The 22,538-nt window shown below is 35.8% G+C and overlaps 1 protein-coding gene across 4 annotated transcripts in view; it reads left to right on the top strand.

The window, feature by feature from the left end:
- Positions 1-22,538, top strand: part of PRKAA2 (protein kinase AMP-activated catalytic subunit alpha 2) — an 82,146-nt gene that overhangs the window by 20,835 nt on the left and 38,773 nt on the right. For all 4 annotated transcript variants that reach the window (XM_054691666.1, XM_054691665.1, XM_037498132.2 and 1 more), the window contains exons 3-7: positions 11,513-11,606; positions 12,145-12,289; positions 13,503-13,590; positions 14,424-14,648; positions 21,499-22,003. In XM_054691666.1, coding sequence (XP_054547641.1) covers positions 11,513-11,606; positions 12,145-12,289; positions 13,503-13,590; positions 14,424-14,648; positions 21,499-22,003 — 1,057 coding nt within the window. The remainder of the gene's footprint in view (positions 1-11,512; positions 11,607-12,144; positions 12,290-13,502; positions 13,591-14,423; positions 14,649-21,498; positions 22,004-22,538) is intronic.

The following is a 22,538-nucleotide window of genomic DNA, read 5'->3' as shown; positions in this document are numbered from 1 at the left end:
ATGACTCAGTTCTCCTACCACTATCATGAAAACCTCATTCTTACTGTAAGCCTCAGTGTCATTTGATCTTTGCTTGAAAGTTCGCATGATCATAAGTAAACAAAAAATCAGGCCCTTGAAATTGCATGGAAGTACTTAATTATAAGGTATCATCTAGGACCTATATACCAAATGATTCAGAATGTGTATAAATAAGTTTTCAGATTTTTCACTGGAGTTAAAATACCATATGTGCACTCAGTGACTCGCTTCTCCTATTGTTTCCTGAATATGAGATTCTTTGTAGTGTTACCTGAAGATTAAATGTGTTTGCACTAGTATAATGCCTAATAGTTGATAAGCATTGGCCCAAAGCAGGAATTGGCAACCTACAAGCTGATTCCAGTCCTTTTTCATGATTCTGAATGATTCTCATTTAATTGAAACCTTCATTGCTTACTTCAACTCCATGTTAGTTAGTAATGACTGTATTCCTGGTAGTGGATGAATTCTGAAATACATCCCTTTGCTTTCCTTATTGAATGGCCACTTCCTGTAAGAGAAGAAAACTGGGATGGCCAGATAATCAGACTAAAAATAACACATGCCAGCATGAGAGTGGAAAAGGGAATGATCTCTGTCTGCCTTGTGCCGTGATCTTACCACTTTTAGAATGCCAACACTGAAAAAAAAACCCTGTGGAAATTTTGCCCAGAAGCATTAGCCCTACTTCCTGTTCTGTTCTGACAAACACAAATTAGATTTTATCAGTAGTTACAATTTTCATGAGGATTTAAAAGCTGATCTTTGATGTTATATCTACCAGTGTTTTTCTGCCTCCATTTCTCTATAATTGCTTCATTTTGGTTTAACTGATTATCACATTCTGATTTAAAATTATTTATTTACTGTTTTGTTTGGTGAAGGAGTTATAGAGCATTATCATAGTGGGTCAGAAAGTAATTCCTATATTTTTAATATATGCCATTTTGATGTGTGTGATATGGTATTTCTTTGTTTTGTGCCACATCTTTCTTATTGAAAGTGGTGATGAACATTTATTCATGTCTTTGGGCCTTCAGGATGTCCTTTTACATTCTGATTTAAAATTATTTATTTACTGTTTTGTTTGGTGAAGGAGTTATAGAGCATTATCATAGTGGGTCAGAAAGTAATTGGCAGAGCCTGGCTTCCAGCCTTGAGCTTTAATCCATTTGACTATCCATTGGTCTCTTGTATTCTGGACCTGAACTTAAAAAAATGAACTCATGTATTCTTTCCTCGGAACAAGCTTGTTGGCATTGACTTCAATAGTGTTAATGATTGAAGCTAAGAGAGAGAATGACCTGACCCTTTCAGTCGTCTTGTTTTGTGCGGTTCTGGACTAGCTGCTAAAAATAGTTTCCTCTTTACAGAATGGGACTCTAGAATTAGTAATAAAGTGTGAAAATGAATTTTACCATGATTGTGTGATTTCTCTATAAACTAAAATTGATGAAGGAAAAAAATAAGCAAAGAGGACTTAAAGGAAAATCCAAACTTTTCTATGAACTTAAAAATGATTGAATTGATTTTTGTCATGTTCTTCCTCCTTGTTTTTGGGTTTTTTTTGGGGGGAGAGAGGGGTGGAAGGTGTTTTATTTTTGTTTGTTTTTTAAGATTCCCAACCCCACCTTTTCCCTCCCCTTGTCCTTTTCCCACCCTCCTCCCTCTTAACCTCAGAGCCCTCAGGATTTTTACTGATGTCCACTGGATTTTAAAGTGTTTCACATTATTGAGCTGTCTGCTGTATAAATGCCCAGCATTTGTTTTTATGTGACTGAGCACATAATTCACTCAGATTTCTTTTACTTTGTTGAAAATGGCTACATTTATTATCCTTTCTTATGGCTGTGTAGTACTCTATGTTGTGGATATACCACATCTTCTTGACCAGATCATCTGTCAGTGGATATTTAGGCTGCTTCCATGTCCTAGCTGCTGTAAAGAATGCTGCTGTGAACATCATGGACATAAGGGTTTTTTGGTTGATGGTTTCCTATTCTGTGGGTATTTGCCCAAGAGTGGGTTGTATCGTTATTTTCCATCCTTAGCCTTTTAAAGTAAATCCAGATTGCTTTCCATAATGGTGGCACCAGTTCATAGTCCCACCAGCAGTGTTAAAGGTTCCTTTTCCTATATTTTTAATATATGCCATTTTGATGTGTGTGATATGGTATTTCTTTGTTTTGTGCCACATCTTTCTTATTGAAAGTGGTGATGAACATTTATTCATGTCTTTGGGCCTTCAGGATGTCCTTAATGGTGAATTGTTCACATCTACTGCCCATTGATTAATAGGGTTATATTTTATTGTTGAGTTCTATGCGTTTTTAAAACATACCTTGTATATTAGTCCCTTATCAGTATATATTGTGCAAATATTTTCTCCCATTCACTAGGGTGTCTATTTAACTATCTTGTATTTTCTTTCACTTTATAGAAGCCTTTTAACTTGAGGTAGTCTTAACTGTTTTTTTTGTTTTTAATTCCCTAGTTACAGAGTTGATTAACTGCAAATATCTTTATTCTTGATACTATGGAATGTATTGCCAGTATTTTCTTTAATTTATTTTTACTACGTCTTACATCTAAATCTGTACAAATTTTATCTGGAGTTTATTTTGCATATAGTATTAGTGAGTTATCCAACTTTGTTTTATGTGTGGCTTTCTAATTTTCTCACTATCATTTATTAAAGAAACTGTTTTTACACAATTTATGGTTATTATTTCATTGTCAGAGAGTAGATGATGGTATATGTGTAAATTTGTTTCTGGGTTTTCAGTTTTGTTTCATTGATCCATGTAGCTTTTTTTGTGCAAGTACCATGCTGTTTTTAATATTATTGTTCTACAATAAAGTTTGGAGTCAGGTGATGTGATAATTTCCGTTTATCTCCTTTTTTCCTCCCGATTGCTTTTGCATTTCAAGACCTTTTGTGGTTCCAGATAAATGTTGATGTTTTTTGTTTAGGTTCCTTGAAAAATACTGTTGTTATTTTGGTGGGGATTGTGTTAAGTTTGTATGTCATTTTAGGCAGGGTAGTCATTAATTTCCCATACACATCAGCATGGGATATCTTTCTATAGCTTAGCGTCATTATCTAAGACCTTTAACATTCTGTAGTTCTCAGTGTATAGGTCTCCTTTGTTAGGTTGGTTTTGACTTACTTTCTTTGAAGCAATTAGAAATGAAGGGCTTTTTTCTTACTTCTTGTTCATTGTATATAAAAAAAAACTATGGATTTTTAATGCTTATTTTGTAACCTGTCACTGTGCTGTATTTATTGTTTCTAGTAACTTTTTGGTGAAGTCTTTAGGCTTATCTATGTATGATAGGATATTATCTGCAGATAGTCTAGTTTCATTTCTTTTCTGACTTGGATTCTTCCCCTCGGCCCCCGTGTTTGCCTAATAGCTTTGTCCAGAATTTCTAGTGCTAAGTTAAACAGAAGTGGTGACAGTGGACATCCTTTTCTTCTTCTGAGCGATCTTAAGGGAAAGCTTTCAGTTTTTAACCATTGACTATTAGGTTTGCTGTTGGTTTGTGATATATCTCCTTTATTGTATTGTGGTAGAGTCTCTTCTCATCTTGTGTAGGATTTTTGTCACAAATGAGTGCTGAATCTTAAATGCTTTCTCTATTGATACTATATTTTTTATTTCTATTTTTCTTGATATGATATATTATACTAATTGGTTTACATGCATTAAGTCAGCTTAGTTTTAGTGTCTCTTACTGTCTTGTGCCCACTTCAGTTGTAGGCTATTTTTAAGCACTTTGATGCAGACTTCAGCATGACTTATATTTGATACGGGCTCACAGACTGGAAGTTGTTCTGTTTTCTTTCCTAACAGTCTTTTCCTGATGTGTTTGCTCCTGTTATTGGTAGGTATTTGAGCTCTAGTTTGTTCAAGAATTTCTTGTTTAGATTTTAGCTAGCCCTTGGGTGGGGTGGCAGGAGTTTTGAATAATCCAGCCTGGGCTTCAGCTAGTAGCTTCTTGTAGGGAAATCCAGTTCTCTGAAATGATTAAGGCTACACATCTCTTCTATATTAAGAACCTCAGGCTCAAGACAGTAGTCCTCCCCCTGGGTCCCCACCCCTGCAGCTCTTCAGCAATGCACCCTCTGTCCTGGGTGCCTGCTCACATACCCTCTTATTCACCGCAGTCTCAGAACTTCCAGGATACTCATGAGCCTGATTCAGTCACTGTAGGTTGTTCAGCACGGCAAGCCTTTCCTCCACAGTTGTGGATAATTCTGCCCCCTTATCATGCTAAATGAAGTTCACTTAAAAATTTTCCTACCCCTTTCTACTGGACCAACACTCTGATGTGTGTTGTGGTTGTCCATTTTTCCCTAGGGGTTTTTTTTGGCTTTGATTTGCAGCAGTTTAATTGTAAGTATCTGGAGGAGGCAAGTCTGGTGTCTTCACTCTGCCACCATCTTGCCGGACCTCTCCTCATCCGTAGATCTTTGGAAAGCTGCATTTTAACTGATCAAAAATCGATGCTTTCCCTGTCTACTTTTTAAAATCTTTCTTTTGTTCAACTATGGGTACCTTTTTAACATTTTCAACCACCATCACTTTGTAATATTGTATTCTCTAGGTTTCTATGGTATTACAGTCTTTAAATTTTCTTTTTTCATTCTAATGACTTTTGAAATGTTTTCATATAATCTGTTACCTGCCTACCCATTATATATTATGTATTTCAGCATTTTATGCTAGTATGTAATCTTTTCTAGTGAACACCCTTTAGGTGACTTCATCTACTGCCACAGTGTTATTTTTCATCTCCTTGCCAGAGATTTCCAAGTCTGTTTCTGGGTCAGATACTTCTGAATTCTGGACACATTTATTGAACTTTTTATTGGATGTTTCCATTCTGAAGTCACAGAGCAGTCTGAAACCGAGTTAAACTTTGTTTCTCCCACATGTACACCTCTTTGTTATTTCTGTTATTTTGAGTGAAAATACCGTTCACTCAGTTTCCTAAGCATGAATCTTTGTCATTATCTTTGAGTCCTTTACCCTTACCCCTTACATGTAAATACTCATTAAACTTTACCTCTTCTTTCTCCAGATGCCCCTTGAATAGGTCCATGTTTCTCTGTTGTTATTGTTTGTTCACCATAATCTCTTCCTTGTAGTTCCCCTGTTTCTGCTTTGGAAGCTTTGCCCACACTTCTTTCCCCTAGACTTCCAATTCTAACTTGTCATTTAGAGTAGCATTTACATAGTTTCCTCTAGAAAACATACTTCCCCCCAAGACTGAGTTGTTTTATCCTGTTTGCTCCTAGATGACCCAACATTCAGCCTTTCCAAATTCTTACTGTTTTAATTGCTCATTTTCTTATTAATATCGCCCACAAGATTGAATTCTTTAGGAGCAGAAAATATATTTTTTTGTTGTTAGTGAAAAAAAATTTTATTGAGCACCTATTATGTGATGGGTGCTGTTGGTGGCTTTGGAGATAAAATGGTGTCTGCTCTTACATTTTCTAGCAATATCTATAGGTTAGAGATAGTAAGTGAACAAATTAACAAGATTATTGTAGACAGCTTTTGTAAGTGTTATGAGAAGAATGAAACATGGTGGAATGAAACATTTTTTTTTTTTAATAGTCATTGAGTATGACTAAGAAAGAATAAGTGCTATTTTAGATTTGGTTGTGGGACAGGCTTCACTGGGGAGGTAAAGTTTAAGCTATTGATAAACTTAAAGGATGCTACATATCTATCCCTTCCAAGATTTAGGGATAGAGTGTTCTCAAAGCAGCAGCCACAATTGGATGAAGCAAAGTTTGAGTATTGTATTTATATATAGTATTGATATGATAGATAGTTCATTTCTAGTTGTTACACATTGGCCATCTTTTAAATTCTCATTGTGAATTAAAAAAATATATTTTTCCTGAGTTTTATAGTCTGTTTTAATGGATATTGCCTAAAAATGTGCATAAATTGGCCAACTGGGAAATGCTTTTTTGTGTCTACTTGAAATTTTGTTTTCTTAAATAGTGTTTCTGAAATATTTTCTAAAGCTTACTTTCTGTTATATTAAAAAAATAGTGATGACATGTATGAATGATTCATGATTGAATTTTTCATAGTACTTCAATGTAATTATTATTTTTGAGGGCATAAAAGATTATTTTGGCCAGGCTTATAACACAATACCAAAATTTGACCTTTTCACTAATTCCTAACGTAGTAACTGTTTCCTTAGAACTTCTGTCTTCTAAAAAATCATGTTTTCCTTTGTCCCCACATTATTCTGGTTAATTGAAATTTTATTGGTTAAAGTTTTGTTACAATTTTGCTGTAATTTTTCAGCCTCAGATTATTCTGGTTTTGAATGCTTACATTATTTATTTTTTTGTAAAGATTTATTTATTTATACAAGAATTGGGGTACAAGCCATAGGCGCTGGAGGGTGAGAGAATTTACCAGAGACAGAGTGGGGAACAGGAACAGAATAGGCAGATGACTGAAATACACTGCTGAGGGGGAGCAGCGGGCGAGGCAGGAGAGGTCTGCTGTGCCATGTGGGTCATCTCCCTGGCCGGGGATAGAACTCCTGCTGTGGTGGCTGCTGGCTGTGGAAAGCTTCATAGGTTGCTTCTTATCCCCTTGCACCACCAGGGAGGCCCAGCTTACTTTATTTAATAGTGCTAACTCATATATTTATTTAAATGCCTGCTTTGTTATATCGCATAGGTGCATATTAATCAAATTATCATAATTGTGTAACTTATGAATAATAATATTTTATGCATGTGTTCTGAAGATAAAGGAAGTACTCTGAGAATAATAAAGTCATTGGACTTAAGTGATCTTTTAGAGATTTAAAGGATGACTAGTAACCAGATAAAAGGTGGAGTACAAGTCATGGTTTAGGATTCAAGTTAGCAGACACAGCTTATTATACAAAGGAGCAGTGGCAGAAGGAAGTGCAGCATAACTAATAAATAAAAAGAAATAGCGTGATTGCAGTGGTGGGAGTTAAAGGTGAGACCAGACAACAGAGATAGGTAGGGGTTTGAGTTACTCAGATCTGAAGGTTTTGAATTGGGTGACTACTGACGAACCCTTTCTTCATGTTTTGAAAAGAATGCTTGTTTAATATCTGTCTTCCTGGATAGACTGTAGATATTACAAGTAGAAACAGGAACTATTGCTCTCACCGAGTACAGTGCAAATAGGTTCTCAGTAAATACTCTGTCACCATTTAATAGCTCAGTGGCTGGCATGCAGTAGTGCTCAGGAATGTTTATTATGGTTTTTGCTGCTTGAGATTGACCTTTGGTGTGGAGAATATCTGTGGTGGAGTTAGAAGTTTCCATGTAGTCCAACAACATTTATTGGAGACCTGTGATACACTGAAGGAATCAGCAGCTAAATTTATTATAATTTATTAGGATTTTTTTTTCACTTACGCCCCAAAGATGTATAGAGGAAAAAGGTGTTAGAGAATTCTGTTAATAAATCAGATCAGACTACATTGAGGGAACATAGTAGGTGCTCCTGTTTTACTGTCTGTTCATTTTCATTGATCAGAGCTTGTTACCTGTTAACATTGCTTTTGTAGAACCATTTTTTTCTAGAGTTTGCAGATAAAATTTCCTTTCCACACAGTTCATTTGAAGTAGTTTCCACCTCATTACTTAGTTGTATTAGTGTATTTAATATAAAGTGGAGTACCTTGCTATTTTTTCATCCCAAAGACTAAAAATTGCTATGATAAATATTTCTTCTGAAAATACACATTCATTTGCAGTACTGTTTTAGCTTTAACATTTTACTATTTTGCAGTGTTTAATTTGTACCTGATATGTTCTTTCTGAAAAGGAGTAGTATGAACCTATATCAACAACTTCTTGGCCCTTTTCCCCCTCCTCTTTAGTGGGGAATAGTAACCAGAACCATGATGTAATACACACTTGCTTTTGTGCACATTAATGAGGTGCCTTATTCAGGTGGACAAATTGCAGGAAGGTTCCCCTGCTTCTGAAACATCCTGTGTTAAGGTGTACTGCCTGGAGAGTGGTGCATTGGCCACGTCTCAGTTCTATTTGTGCCTTCCACTGGGTGCCTTTGACCCATGAAAAAATACATAGTTTTCCATAGTGGCTCTAAAAAGTAACTCAGTATAAATTAGATATTGTTCATAGTCAACCAGACTCTAAATAATTTTTTATAAACACAGAAAATCTATTTTTAAAAAATAGAACAGTTGTTTCATTTATATGTGTTAAATGCAACCTTCATTTATTTTTATTGAGGTAACATTGCTTTACAACACTATTTATGATTTAGGCAAATAGGTTCACACCTCAGATATGTGTCACCACACCACACCCACTCAAAAGCACCCATAGTCCTTTTCCGTAGACCTTTGGAACCCCTCCTCACATTTTTCCTACCCTCTCTCTCTTCCCCTTCTAGTAGACTCTTTCTGTGGTGATATTTCTAGGATTTGTTTTAGTTTAGTCTTGTCAGGTTTTTTTTTGTTTGTTTTGTTTCTCTGTATTCCACATATGAGTGACATCTGGTATTTGTATTTTGCCTTCTGAGTTATTTCACTTAACATAATCTCCTTCAGTTCCATCCATGTTGCAAATGGCCACAGGTCATCTTTTTTTTTTTTTTTTAAATAGCTGAGTAGAATTCCATCGTGTGTGTATGTGTGTGTGTGTCTGTGTGTCTGTGTGTGTCTGTGTATTCACACCACATCTTAATCCACTACTCTCATTGGGCACTTTGGTTATGTTTCCATGACTTGGCTATGTATCCCTTAGAATTATAATTTGCAACATAGCCCTTTGAATTAGTGAAACCTTAATTTAAAATACTAATATGGGCCTCCCCTGGTGGCGCAGCAGTTGAGCACTGGGTTGTGAAGCTGCCCGCAGCCTCTGTAGCACTGGTTCGATCCCCGGCCACCTGGAAAGGTTCCCACATGGCACGACAGACCTCTCCTGCTGTGCCCGCTGCTCCCCTTAGCAGTGTATTTCATCGGTCTGCCTGCTCTGTTCCCCGCTCTGGCTCTGGTGAATTCTCTCACCCTCCTGCACTTCTGACTGTACTCAGTGCTTGTATAAATAAATAAACCTTTAAAAAAATACTTAAATATTTAGTTCATTTTCAAAGTTTTTGAAACTTCACTCAGAGTTTATGGGGGGAAGTTGTAGTTTTTTAGGAAAAAATTTTGTTTTGTCAAGTAAAGCTAAGGTTCTTTATTATTTTTTTAAAGATTTTTTATTTATGCATATAAGAACTAGGGTACAGGCAGGAGGTATGTGGGGGGGGATGAGAGGATTCACTAGAGACAGAGTGGGGAGCAGAACAGGCAGATCTATTAAAATACACTGCTAAGGGAGGGGGAAGCAGGGAGCAAGGGAGCAGGGAGCAAGACATGAAGCAAGACATGGTTAGCACCCTGGCTGGGTATTGAACTTAGACCATAATGGTGAAAGCTCTGAGACTTAACCCTTGTGCCACCAGGGAGGGCCTCTTTACTATTTTAAATGTGCTTAGGTTTGAGTGTCTAGAAATAAATAACTGAATATCCACACATGCACATATAGCTATTTGATTTTTTATCATGGATTTTTTTTTTAAATGTATACAAAATAAAGTGACGATGCCTCACTTATTTCACTTCAGTAGTGGTCAGTGTATTATTGCTTTATCTGTTTTTTCCTCCTCAAATCTCAGATTATTTTGAAGCAAATTCTCAAATGTGTTATGTTTTCAATCTGTAAACTCTAGAATCTATTCTGGAAGGTAAAGATTCTTTTAAAAAATTTAAATAACATTAGCACAATTATCACACCTAAACTATTAAATATTAAGGAGATTATCAACCAGTCAGTATTCAGGTTTTTAATTGTTTCATAAATGCATTTACAAGTTGGGTTGTTTGAATCAGAAAGCAAACTATATGTATACAATATAATTTGTCAACGTGTCTCTTGTGTTACTTTTAATCTATTGCTTCCTTTTCACCTTTTTTCCTTGCATTTTATTTGTTGAAAAAAGGGGTCATCTGACAACTTCCTTGATTTTGCTGATTATATCTCTCAAAAGGAGTTTTTGTTTATCAATGTATGATACTACTTCTCCTTAGACTATAAACAAATTTTGTAAAATGGAAAAATTAATGATTAATTTGGTTATCGAAGAATGAAGGTTTCACAGATTATGTAAACATGAAGGGATGATTTGAAATCCTGGCTAGTTGATGTGACCAGAAACCGATACCATGATATCAGGTTTTGAGAAAGGAAGAAAAAAAGCTTTATTGCGAATTAGCTGGCAAACTCAAATCTACCTCCCTAAGAATAGGGGTGAGGTTAAATGGATTTGAAAACAAAGGAATTATATTATTGGCTAAGGAGTGAGCTAAGGGCTAAGCAATTTGGGTTGGCTAAAGTACACTGGCTAGTTACAGGGCAGTTCATACATGAAGTAAGAAGAGGCTTTTCTTCAGACAACTGGCGTTTTGAATTTCTTTTTTTTTTTAAGATTTATTTATTTATACAAGAACTAAGGTACAGGCCAGAGGTACAGGAGTGTGGGAGGATTCACCAGAGACAGAGCAGGTAGCAGAACAGGCAGATGACCGAAAACACTGCTGAGGGGAGCAGCGGGTGAGACAGTAGAGGTCTTCCACACCATGTGGGAATCTCCCTGGCCGGCTGGGAATTGAACCCGCACTGCAGAGGCTGTGGACAGCTTCACAGTGCTGCACTCAACCTGCTGCGCCACTGGGGAGGCCCGAGTTTCGAATTTCTGTTGGTGGGCCCCTTGCTCCTGGGTAGTCTCTCTCCTCTGGGGGTGTGTGTATCTTCCAATTCTTAGCTAACCTTGAAACTCAGCTAAAGGTTAGTAGATAAACCTCCAGGCTCTACTTTGTCCACAAAAGCCAATCTCTGGGAAAAGTTTAGATACTTTTTTTTTTCCTTTTGTGTTTTAGGGCCTGAAAGCAATTTAACCATTTGACTTCTGTTACAGACTCAGGAAATAGGTGGATTTTTAAAACTTCCATGTTTATAGCTCTTTATTATTATTTTTTAAAGATTTATTTATTTATGCAGGAACCGGGGTACAGGCCAGATGTGTGGGAGGGTAAGAGGATTCACCAGAAACAGAGTGGGGAACAGAACAGGCAGACTGACTGAAATACACTGCTGAGGGGAGCAGCGGGCGAGACACAAGAGGTCTGCCACGCCATGTGGGTATCTTACCTGCTGGCTGGGATCGAACCCATACTGCAGAGGCTGTGGACAGCTTCACAGCGCTGTGCTCACTGCCTGCGCCACCAGAGCTGCCCTCTTTGATTATTTTGATAGCATTATATAATTTGTTGCCATCTTAAAATTGTGAACCACTGCAGTGTAAAATTGCAGCAAGAAAAGATATACTAGGTTGATTTTGGTTAAAGTAAAATTTTATTAACTTCCTTTTCATTTGCAAAATAGATATCAGGTGATCAGCACTCCAACAGATTTTTTTATGGTAATGGAATATGTGTCCGGTGGTGAATTATTTGACTATATCTGTAAACATGGACGGGTGAGTAACATCTATCTAGTACAATAGACATGCTAAAATAGAGAAAAGTAGTGAGAAATAGCAAGCCACATAGCTGTCTTATTGGGGTGCTTCTCTGATAATTGCCAGCTAAATATACAGAATATTCAACATGTTTTCTTTCTTTTAAAATACACTTTTTGAAAACATTGATATTAGGAAATATGAAATTCATTCCACTTAATTACCAAATATGCCTATTCTTTTTAAAAATATCTGTTCCATAAAATCATGTTGAAGCTTCATTTATACCATTTTCTTAACATTTTGACATAAACTTTTTAGATTCGTTTTACTTGTAAATTCTCTAAACCATTGTGCACATTTAATATTGTTGGCCTAGCAAAGAAAGAAAAACCTTTTGGTATGGTGAGTTATAATGGATGTTGTTGATTTGTCTGACGTTGAGAATTTTAGCACAATTTTGATTAGCTCACTTATTTTGCTGATGGTGAAATTAAAACTCTTGCTATGTAGATGACTGAACTATTCTTAAAGCAGCTTCTTTTATATTTAATAGGTTGAAGAGATGGAAGCCAGGCGACTCTTCCAGCAGATCCTGTCTGCTGTAGATTACTGTCATAGGCATATGGTGGTTCATCGAGATCTGAAACCAGAGAATGTGCTGCTGGATGCACACATGAATGCCAAGATAGCTGATTTTGGTATGCAATTCCAGGGTGGTTTAGAAATAGACTAGCTGCCTTCTAGAGTGTATGAGTCACAATTCTTAAAGAACTAATAACTTTAGTTTCAACATTGTAAATCAATCCTGTGCCATGAAAAGTGATTAGTTTCAAGGTCTCTTCACTCACTTGGTTCTACTTTTCCAATACATTAAAAAAAATTACAGATACTTCTAGAGAAGTTAGAGGGTGAAACTATTCAATCTCCATTCCCTCCTAAGTAAATGATATTTAACTGGTTTTTGCTTGCTTGTTTTTTGTGAGAGCCACTGACTCCTTAGAAAATTGAATGAAAATATAGGCACTTTCCCTGATGAGTGCTATTCAGTGGAGGCATATGAAAGCTTGCATGCAGTTTTGGAATTTTATAATTTCTCAGAATTGATCAAGGGGAATGTCAACAGATCTCAGACAACTTAGTTAAAGCATAAGAGTTTTTGTCAGAGATAAGAGAATATGTGAAATGACAATTTTTATGCACCACTTTCTGTGGCAAGCATACCTGGAAAGAGTGCCATGGTAGAGTGCTTGGGGAAAGGACTAGTGAACAACAAATTATTGAAAGAGTTGGGAAGATGTCAGAGTTAAACATTGCTTATTTAAAAGTTTTGTCAATACCTTCTCTTAAAAACCAGGAAACCAGTGTCACTGTCTTCCTTCTCTAAATCACAAAACTCATTTAAGTACTAGGTTCAACTAGATTTTTTTGTTCAGTAGATACCATTTTTTATGTTAAATCAGAACTTTCCAAATGAAAAACTTTTGAAGCATCTATAAATTGGAGTCTGGTTTCTACTTAGAGATATTTGAGACTTTTGAAAGTATAGTATAAAAAAACAGTAGCCTCTATGTTAGTCTTTCAGCAGTAAAAGTGGGTAAATAATATTTTTATGCTTTTATGTTGGGAAACTTAATTAGAAAACCTCATTTGTGATGCAAATCAACATTTTTTTCTCTAGAAAAGAAATAGTCTAATCATGCATAAGATATATTTTAAGCTGTTTTTTAGTCTAGTGTAAGTAAGCACTCTGAAATGGTCTTTAGTCTAACCAGTGCTTTTCACTGCTTCTTTTCAATAAATGAAATAAATATATGTATGGAGCAATAAAGACTTGACATTTTTCTTGTGCATTTACTACATCTTCTTTTATAAATATCAAGCACAGAGGATAAACATTACTCTTATTTTCAGGATTATCTAATATGATGTCAGATGGTGAATTTCTGCGAACTAGTTGTGGATCTCCAAATTATGCAGCACCTGAAGTCATCTCCGGCAGGTAATCATATATTGGTGAAGAGAAAGCATTTTGCAATTTTTTGTTCATTCTGGTAACATAACTGCATTATATTCTCTTTAGAAGATGAGATTTTAGCACACTAGGAACAAATTGTCCCTTTAATTTTTCCCTTATTGAATAGAGAATCATTATGTTAAATAACTAAAATATATAATTTAGGTTTTGCTTTAAATGTATTAGAATTTTCCCATTCAAAATGACTGAAACATACACTGCTTTTTTATTTTAGAAAAATGCAGTAAACAGTAAGCATTTGCTAGATTTAAGCTATTGTTATTTACTTACCACACACCGTCCTTTAATATTTTACAAATTCTTATAAAGTATACAGAATATTTTAATGTTGCCAATATTCTATAAAATATGTTCCTGATTAAAAAAGTCTGTTATATATGAGCTTGTTTTCTTGTAGTTTTAAGGTTAGAAAAGCTATGTAGCTTATATGCTATAGTATTATTTTTTCCAAATTTATCGTCTTCTACTTTGTTGTATTCATCAAAAAAAAAGTAGGAAGTTTCATATTTTTAACTAGTCATTTAAGCTCAGTTAAACAAATTTATGATAAGGAAAAACACCATTTTTCTTGTTCATTTACCTACATCTCCTTTTACAAATTGAATAGTAATTGGCTAGACCAATTTTTCTCTCTGGAGAAAAGCAATTCAGAACTGGGGAGTTACCATGGACTTCATTAAAGACCTTGAAAATTAATCCATAACCAAATTTATGTTATGCATTTGTCAAAACAGTACATACTGATGAGAAAAAGTGATAAATGCATTTCAGGCTTGTATTGTCATCCTTTGTTGTAGATTGTATGCAGGTCCTGAAGTTGATATCTGGAGCTGTGGCGTTATCTTGTATGCTCTTCTTTGTGGCACCCTCCCATTTGATGATGAACATGTGCCTACATTATTTAAGAAGATCCGTGGGGGTGTTTTTTATATCCCAGAATATCTCAATCGTTCTGTTGCCACTCTCCTGATGCACATGTTACAGGTTGATCCCCTGAAACGAGCAACTATCAAAGACATAAGGTGATTATTATTTTTGTTACTGTTATGTGCATTTTCTAGTATTAGTGCCACCAATTGAATGCCTAAATTTATGTGGGGCTCTATACCTTTTATAATAATTTTACTTATTATAAACATTTGACCATGTCACTCATCTTTTAAATATTTCATATTCTTTCCCAAACTTTTTAGCTTAGGAAACAAAGTGTATGAAGTCCTTCATAATGAGGCTCCAGGCTCTACCTCTTTGTCCTGAAATCACACTTCCTGCATTCACTACACACCTCCCAGTTAGTACTTCAGCCACTTTTCTTTGTTACTCAGACATATCATATATTGCGTGCCTCCATGTGTTTGTTACTCTCTTCCCCTCAGATGCCTGTTCTCTATCTTTTTGATGTGATTAATTTTCATTCATCCTTTAAAATTCTGCTCACATATTACCTTCCTTATGAAATGACTTCTGTTCCCTAAGTCACTGTTAGTTGCTTCCATTTCTACAGTTTCCACCTTTTGTTCATCCTTTTATTTCATTGTCCTATAGTATCTAGCTATTTCTCAGTGTGTGTTTTCTCCTGTCTTAAATTATAACTATGTATGGGTAGGGAAAGTGTCTTACTCATCTTTGTACCTTCAGTGCTGCAAGGCTAGGATCTAGTATGTCTCAGGAAGCATTTGAATGCATTTCAACTAGAAAAACAGGATGAGACATATCTTTTACATATGGTTAATGGAATAAAGCATAAAAGTTTTGCTCCATTTTTTAAATCCAAAAATAGGTGCCAGTGGGTTGGCTGTGAAGGATTTCATGCTATGTAAGAAACTTTGGAAATGGGAATATGACCTTTATGTACTACACCCAAGCCATGGTGATTCATTGCTTTTTTACTTAAAATGTTACGTTTCTTAGATTTTTTTTGTTGTTCTTATCTAACATTTCATCAGATATTTATTTACAAACACAATCTTTGAGTTCTTTCTAGAATCCTCCTCCTTTTGTGAATAAGCCAGGTGACCGTAGTGTGACGCTTGGAATATATAAATGATGGACTGGTTGGAGGATGGCAGTTGTTCATGTGACCGCTGCTGATCTCTCCTTCAAGCTAGGACTGATTCTTTTTGCATTCATATTGTTTTCTTCCCCTGGCTTTTCTTCAGTGTTCCAGGCCTCATACACAAAATGTGAAAGTGTAAATTAGCACCAGTTTTAGTTATGGAAATGAACTTGGCAGGAAAAATCCTTTTGTGCTCACAGTTCTTTAGAATAAACAGTTCATTTAATTAGCCTCTCTGTAGAAAGAAAATTAGATATGCTGATATATATCTTTGCACCTGTTTGCATCAGCACATATATTTAGAATAGTGAAAGTATACAGATTATTTTATTTTAAAATGTTTCTGTAGTTACAGGCTACAGACGAAGAATAAAAATAAAAGTGTATTATGATGAGTTAATTTGTACAAGAGTAGGCTGTACAGATAGTGGCGTTCACCGCTGTACTTTACATAAGTAATATAATAACTGCAATTTGTAGTTTTCATTGTTATGCAATTTATCCATGTTTAACTTTTCATGTTTGGGAATTCTTGGTTTGATAATATACAGTTCAACAGGGAGTCACTAACTGTTGAACAATTATTCTATACCCAGCATTTTACGAGGTACCTGACAGATGGCATTGACTCTTCGTATGTGGCTGCTACTATTCTTGTTTAACAAGCCATGAAAGAGAAGCTTAGGAGGTTTTCTTATGATTTTTTTTTTTTTAATATGTCTGCTTTCTCGTCTTAAGTCTTAAATTAGGGACCAACTATTAATTCATAAAATATACACCTCATGCATATTAAATGTTGACTAAATCTGTTTGTTGAAAATTACACAGCTAATAAGAGACAGAAATAGACTTAATTCAGAAATTCCTGAATTCAGAACCTATACTATTTCCACTAAATCAGATTGTTATGTCAGTTCTGTGATATCTGTTCTTCCTCCAGTATACCATAATATATTTTTCTTATGCTACCACATTTGTCCTATAGCTTTTTTTCTGTATGGTTCTTATAAGGTGGTAAGCTATTGGAAGTTACAAAATACAGCTCTTTCTTTAATTGTTCATGTAGTCGTTTTTTGCTTTTATTTAATATTTGTTATGCATCTACTCTCCAAGGCCCTATGCTAGGTGATAGAAATACAGTGGTAGACTAGTCAGACATTGACTTCATGAAAACCAGATCTTTGCATTCTCCCAAGTGTCTTAAGCTTGCTTTCACTGTTAATGTTATGATTAAAAGCCAAGAGTCTAAGTCCCGCTAAGTATGAATCCTAATTCTTCTGTTTATTGGCTTACCAGCACTTCCCTTTTAGTTACATCAAATATAGTGGGTTGTTTGGGAATATGGTCTTAGTTAAACCATGAGTATTTATTATTTTTGTCATCAGAAGACAGGTGAATATATCAAACTGCAAATATTCAACCTAATTAAAGCTTTTAGTTGGTTGATGATAAAGTTGAGAGCTACAAAAAAGACCAAGAAGGCAACATTTTTAAAATACTTAAGGCCTGAAATGATACCAGAATGGAAAAATAGCTTCTCACTGTTATTTCCAGTGCAGTGGCCCTGTGTCATCTGTAATGAGAACAATGGCAGTAAGACCTTCAAAAATGTCCCTAGAATTACTTTGCTTAATATAAGCAAACTGAACATCCTGAAATTTGCTCCTCGTGTTCATTTGGCATGTTGATGCATTTGGACTGAAAGTGCTTTCGGCAAGTTAGATAATCTGTACGGCACTTGGCATAACACTGTCTCTGTCAAGATTAACTGCAACCTTCCCATGCACAAGATACTTAGGACAGACCTCAGCAGAATTTTGAAAAGTGAAGAGGCCTCCAAGTACCATGCCAGAAGATTCATTGCAGAGTCCTGAAGAGGAATCCACTGCAGAACCTGAGAGTCATGTTGTCACCAAACCCATACACAAAGACCGAGCATGGGAACACCAGTCTTGGCCAGGCCAAGAATCACAAACTCTAGATGGATAAGGCAGCAGCAGTGCTAAGGAGCCAAATCAGATGGGAAAGAGGTTCCCTGTGGCAGGGAAGAAAGGAGAAAAGGCTATTGGCGTGAAGAAACCAAAGAAGTTTTTGTTTAAAACAGGACTGCAGATAACAGGAACCCAGCAGCTGGAAAGACGCCCACAGCAAAGAAACCCAATACAGGAAAAGAGAAGCTTGCTGCATAAACTTCAATTTGTTTATTCTATAAAGGGCGTATCATTTTGGATAGCTAATTTTGAATAAATACCTGATCATAAAGGCATAGGTTAAAAAAGGATTATGGTTCTTTATCTGAATTAGTAAATTATAAATCAAGTTTAGATTATTATATGTTGAATGTTTTTTAACATTCAATTGATATAAATCACATACCATCAAATTTCACCTTTAACATTTTCATCATTCCCAAAATATTACCCATTAGTAGTCATTTCCCATTTCCTCCTCCTCCTAAGCCCTAACAACTACTAATCTTTTGTGTCTTTGTGGATTTGGATTCTGGGCATTTCATATGAATGGAGTTGTAAAGTATGTGGTCTTTTGAGGCTGGCTTCTTTCACTTAGTATGTTTTCAGGGTTCTTTCTTAGTGTAGTATATCTGCTGATGCATGCAGATTCCATTTTTTGCTTGAAAAACCTATGGTTTATGGATATTTTAGTAGTTCTACTTTTTAGGTCTTTGAATAATGCTGTGAACATTCAGGTCCAAGTTTTGTAGGGTCATGTATTTTCATTTATCTTGGATATATGCCTTGAGTTTGTAATATGTTATTGCTCTTGTTTGTTGCATGATTTTTACTGAACTGTTTCCATAAAATTTGTATTGTTTACCCTGGGTGCCACTGAAGTCTCTGGTTAGCTAAATGGTCAGCTAATTATTAGGCATTTCCTTAAATGCCTTTAATAAGTCTTCTAGCCTTTGTCTAGGACTCTGTTGGCATGTTGGAACATGTCTTAAGTGTTTCAGTGAAAAGTTTGTAACTCTGCCTTAGTTTTTACTTCCTGCTTCACAGATCCTTAAAGTCAGCCAGTCATGAGAAATTAGTGCCTTTTCAGTTCTTTCTTGGGCATGCACACAATTCTGTACATGTGTGTGGCCTTGAGTCCCAAGAATATAGCAGACTGTTTCAAAGATCTCTGTGGGGCTGTTAGTCCTTAAATTTTTCCATTTGAATTTTTGGGTCAACAACATCTTTGTTTCAACTCTTGTTGTAGCTATAGGCACCTGGAAAGTTAGAAAGTTGCCAGTGACTGTTTCAGCAAATGTCCTACAGTGAGGGGTCTCTGAATTAGGTCAGATGAGATAATATTTTTGATGTGAGGTTGCCACGAAATTGCCATATATGTCAAATACTGGCAGTTTCTGGGTGTAGGGCTTTTGGAGAAGTCTCAAACTATCCTACTTCCCTACTTCCTTCCCTGGTGGTTGCCAATCTGCTGGTTTTCTGGGATTCTACAATTGTGAGACTCCTGGTTTTCAAAAATGGGGAAAGGGAGAGGGATATAGGCCAAGTTAGACTTTCACAGATCTCGCTGTTTGTACTGTTGTTCAGCCATTTTCCTTGACTCAACACTCCTCTGATTGTTGTGTTTGATTAATTTTTGGAGTTCTGAAAAAGTTGATTTTGATTATTTTTCTCTAGTAGTCTCTGCTCTTGTGGAAGAGTAAACATTTGGGATTCATTCATAGATGTACATTTTTCTATTTATCACTGATATTTCAAGAATGCTAGACATGTAACTTATTTTCTAAGAAAGAAGTCAGTTATTTTACTACTGAGCACTAGGTGCTTATTACTAGCATGGTATAGCAAATTCCTACAGAGCAGTGAATTCCTTTTTTTGTCTTCATGCATCTTGTGCCTAGTAATTATTCATAGATTCTGTATTTCTTGAACATTCACTACTGAACTGTAGATCTCATTTTCAGTGAACTCATTTTATTGGGGAGATTCAGAAAAACATCAACAACTATTAGAAAGTTAGAGTGTTATAGTAGATCTACTTGAATCTGTAGAATTTATCTTTGCATACATCTTGAGACCCTGGCACACTGTCCTTTCTCACTCAGACTATTGTGTTAGCATCATCCTCACCATTATTACTTTTGTCTTTTCAGTTCATTTCTGTATCACAAGCTGAGATATCTTGTAGAATTCAAATTAGCACATGTCATCCCTAACTAAAATCTTTCAGTGATTTTCATCATTTCAAATCCCACATCATTTCTTATAGCCTAAGATGTCATAAATACTTGATTCTTTTGCCAGTCCAACCCATAAGTCATTGTGCCTTGGTGATAGTGGCTTCAGTTCAGTTGCTTGAATATGGCAACACTCTTTCTTGTCTGGGAGTCTTTGCATATGTTGTTTCTTTTTCTGGAAATACCTGTTATTTCCCAATTCTTTGCTTAGCTGATACCTGATATCTTTGTTTATTCTCATACCTGCTTAAATGTTACTCACAGTGGCTTCCCTAATCACCTGCCTCCTGTTCTGAATAATCTATTATTTTATCCTGTGCTTTATGCTCAAAATCTTTATCATGGAATTTTTGTATTTATTTATAGCTACTTATTATTTTTCTGTGTTTTCATTTAATCTGTAGCCAGCTAAAATAGAATCTGTGTGATGAGGAGTGTGTATCATCTTGCTGATAATACGATCTTAGAAAATATTCACAACTGAATTAATCAGTGAATAGAAATTCAGGAAAAACATATATTGATCCGGATTTAGCTTAGGGGGTTCCCCTGTTCTGCCATGTAACAGTGCTTAGTCTTGAAGTCAGATGAAAAGAGGTGGGAGGGTAATAATAGCATCATGTACAAAGGTCCAGAAACAGGAGGAAATATGATTTAGGAGAGGGTCTCCAAGTTTTAGTGTCTTAGTATCCCTGTATAGAAATTTAGACTGCAGAGTTTAAAAATATTTAATTCTCTTAAAAATAACAAAAACCTACATATGAATCTAATATAGCTTTTATGAAAAATAGCTTAATTTTAAAATGAAAAATGTGACAAGAATGATATTTTACATCTTTTAAATCCCTGTAACGTTTGACTTAAAGACAATAGCTAGGTTCTCATAACTACTTCATTCCGTCTGTTGCAGTATGTTGCATTAGTTGAAGTCCATGAAGAAAATCTAATCTCTCACAGATAATGGAAGTGGTTGAAAAAGATAATGATGGGTATTCTTCTTTGATATTAAAGCTTAACGTGTTAGTTGCAATGTCAAATCAGAAAACTTGTTAATGAACTTTTGTAACTTGTTACATTTAAACCCACTTTTCTGTTTTTCAATTTGACTAAATCTGTTACCTATATATGATTCTATAACATCATGCATTGGTCATTTGGAAAATATCGGCATATTCAGTTGGACAGATTTTCCAAATGGTGTCACGGTCCATTACATAGTATCAAAAGTCATGTTCGCTATGCCCATCAGTAAACTCATCAGGTAAATCTTTGAGTATAGGGAAGCTGTTAAAGAGGCAGATGCAAATTATACAAAATTCTAAATTTTTGCTTGGAAGCTTGAATGTTACCATTGGCAGTATGTACTTCCATTTGTTTCCTTTGAAGTGACAGATTCATTTTATTTTTGAGAAAATGTCAGCTAAATACTCAAGCACAAAAAAACATAGTTATTAAAGGGTGTATATTAATACACCCTTACTCAGGGTAATAATATAGCTATGAAGAGCCCAGGTCTTTCTGATTGTTATATTGTATCACCCCATGTCTAAATTATTTGGGACTTGCCAAAGCATGTTCTTACAATAGTGTATCATGGTATTTTTCCTAGAGAGCATGAATGGTTTAAACAAGATTTGCCCAGTTACTTATTTCCTGAAGATCCCTCCTATGATGCAAACGTCATTGATGATGAGGCTGTGAAAGAAGTGTGTGAAAAATTTGAGTGTACAGAATCGGAAGTAATGAACAGTTTATATAGTGGTGACCCTCAAGACCAGCTTGCAGTGGCTTATCATCTTATCATTGACAATCGGAGAATAATGAACCAAGCCAGTGAGTTCTACCTCGCTTCTAGTCCTCCAACTGGTTCTTTTATGGATGATAGTGCCATGCATATTCCCCCAGGTCTGAAACCTCATCCAGAAAGGATGCCACCTCTTATAGCAGATAGCCCTAAAGCAAGATGTCCATTGGATGCACTGAATACAACTAAGCCCAAATCTTTAGCGGTGAAAAAAGCCAAGTGGCACCTTGGAATCCGAAGTCAGAGCAAACCATATGACATTATGGCTGAGGTTTACCGAGCTATGAAGCAACTGGATTTTGAATGGAAGGTAGGAAATTATAGTATATTTTTAGAAGCCATTTGTTTGGATAGTAAGCTATTCTGCATTGCTGTATTGAGCAGTGAGTTCAACGAAAATGTTTATTTTGATTTAGGTATAAATTTAGTGGTCTGGATATCTAGTTGATAAACTTCACTCTTTCCATGTGCATTCAAAACCACACATACATCTGTAAGGATGAAGAGCTGTTGATGTTCATATTTTTGAATTAGATAACAGCATTTTAGCTGAGAAACAAAAAACAAACAACTTAAAATCTGAGCAAATGGCCCACCTGTTTTTTTTTCCCAAAGATTTTATTTATTTATACAAGCACTGGGTACAGTCAGAAGCGTGGGAGGGTGAGAGAATTCACCAGAGCCAGAGCGGGGAGCAGAACATGCAGAAGGACCGAAGTACCACTGCTGAGGGGAGCAGCGGGCGGCAGGAGAGGACTGCGCGCCATGTGGGACCCTTGCCCAGCGGCCCGGGATCAAACAGGCGCTGCGGAGGCTGCAGGCAGCTTCGCAGCCCAGCGCTCAAC

This window comes from Talpa occidentalis, unplaced genomic scaffold (assembly GCF_014898055.3).
Source record: "Talpa occidentalis isolate TD23 unplaced genomic scaffold, MPIMG_talOcc4v2.1 talOcc4.9, whole genome shotgun sequence".
NCBI lineage: Eukaryota > Metazoa > Chordata > Mammalia > Eulipotyphla > Talpidae > Talpa > Talpa occidentalis.
The sequence above is the reverse complement of the archived record's forward strand: the minus strand, read 5'-3'. Positions and strand labels throughout refer to the sequence as shown.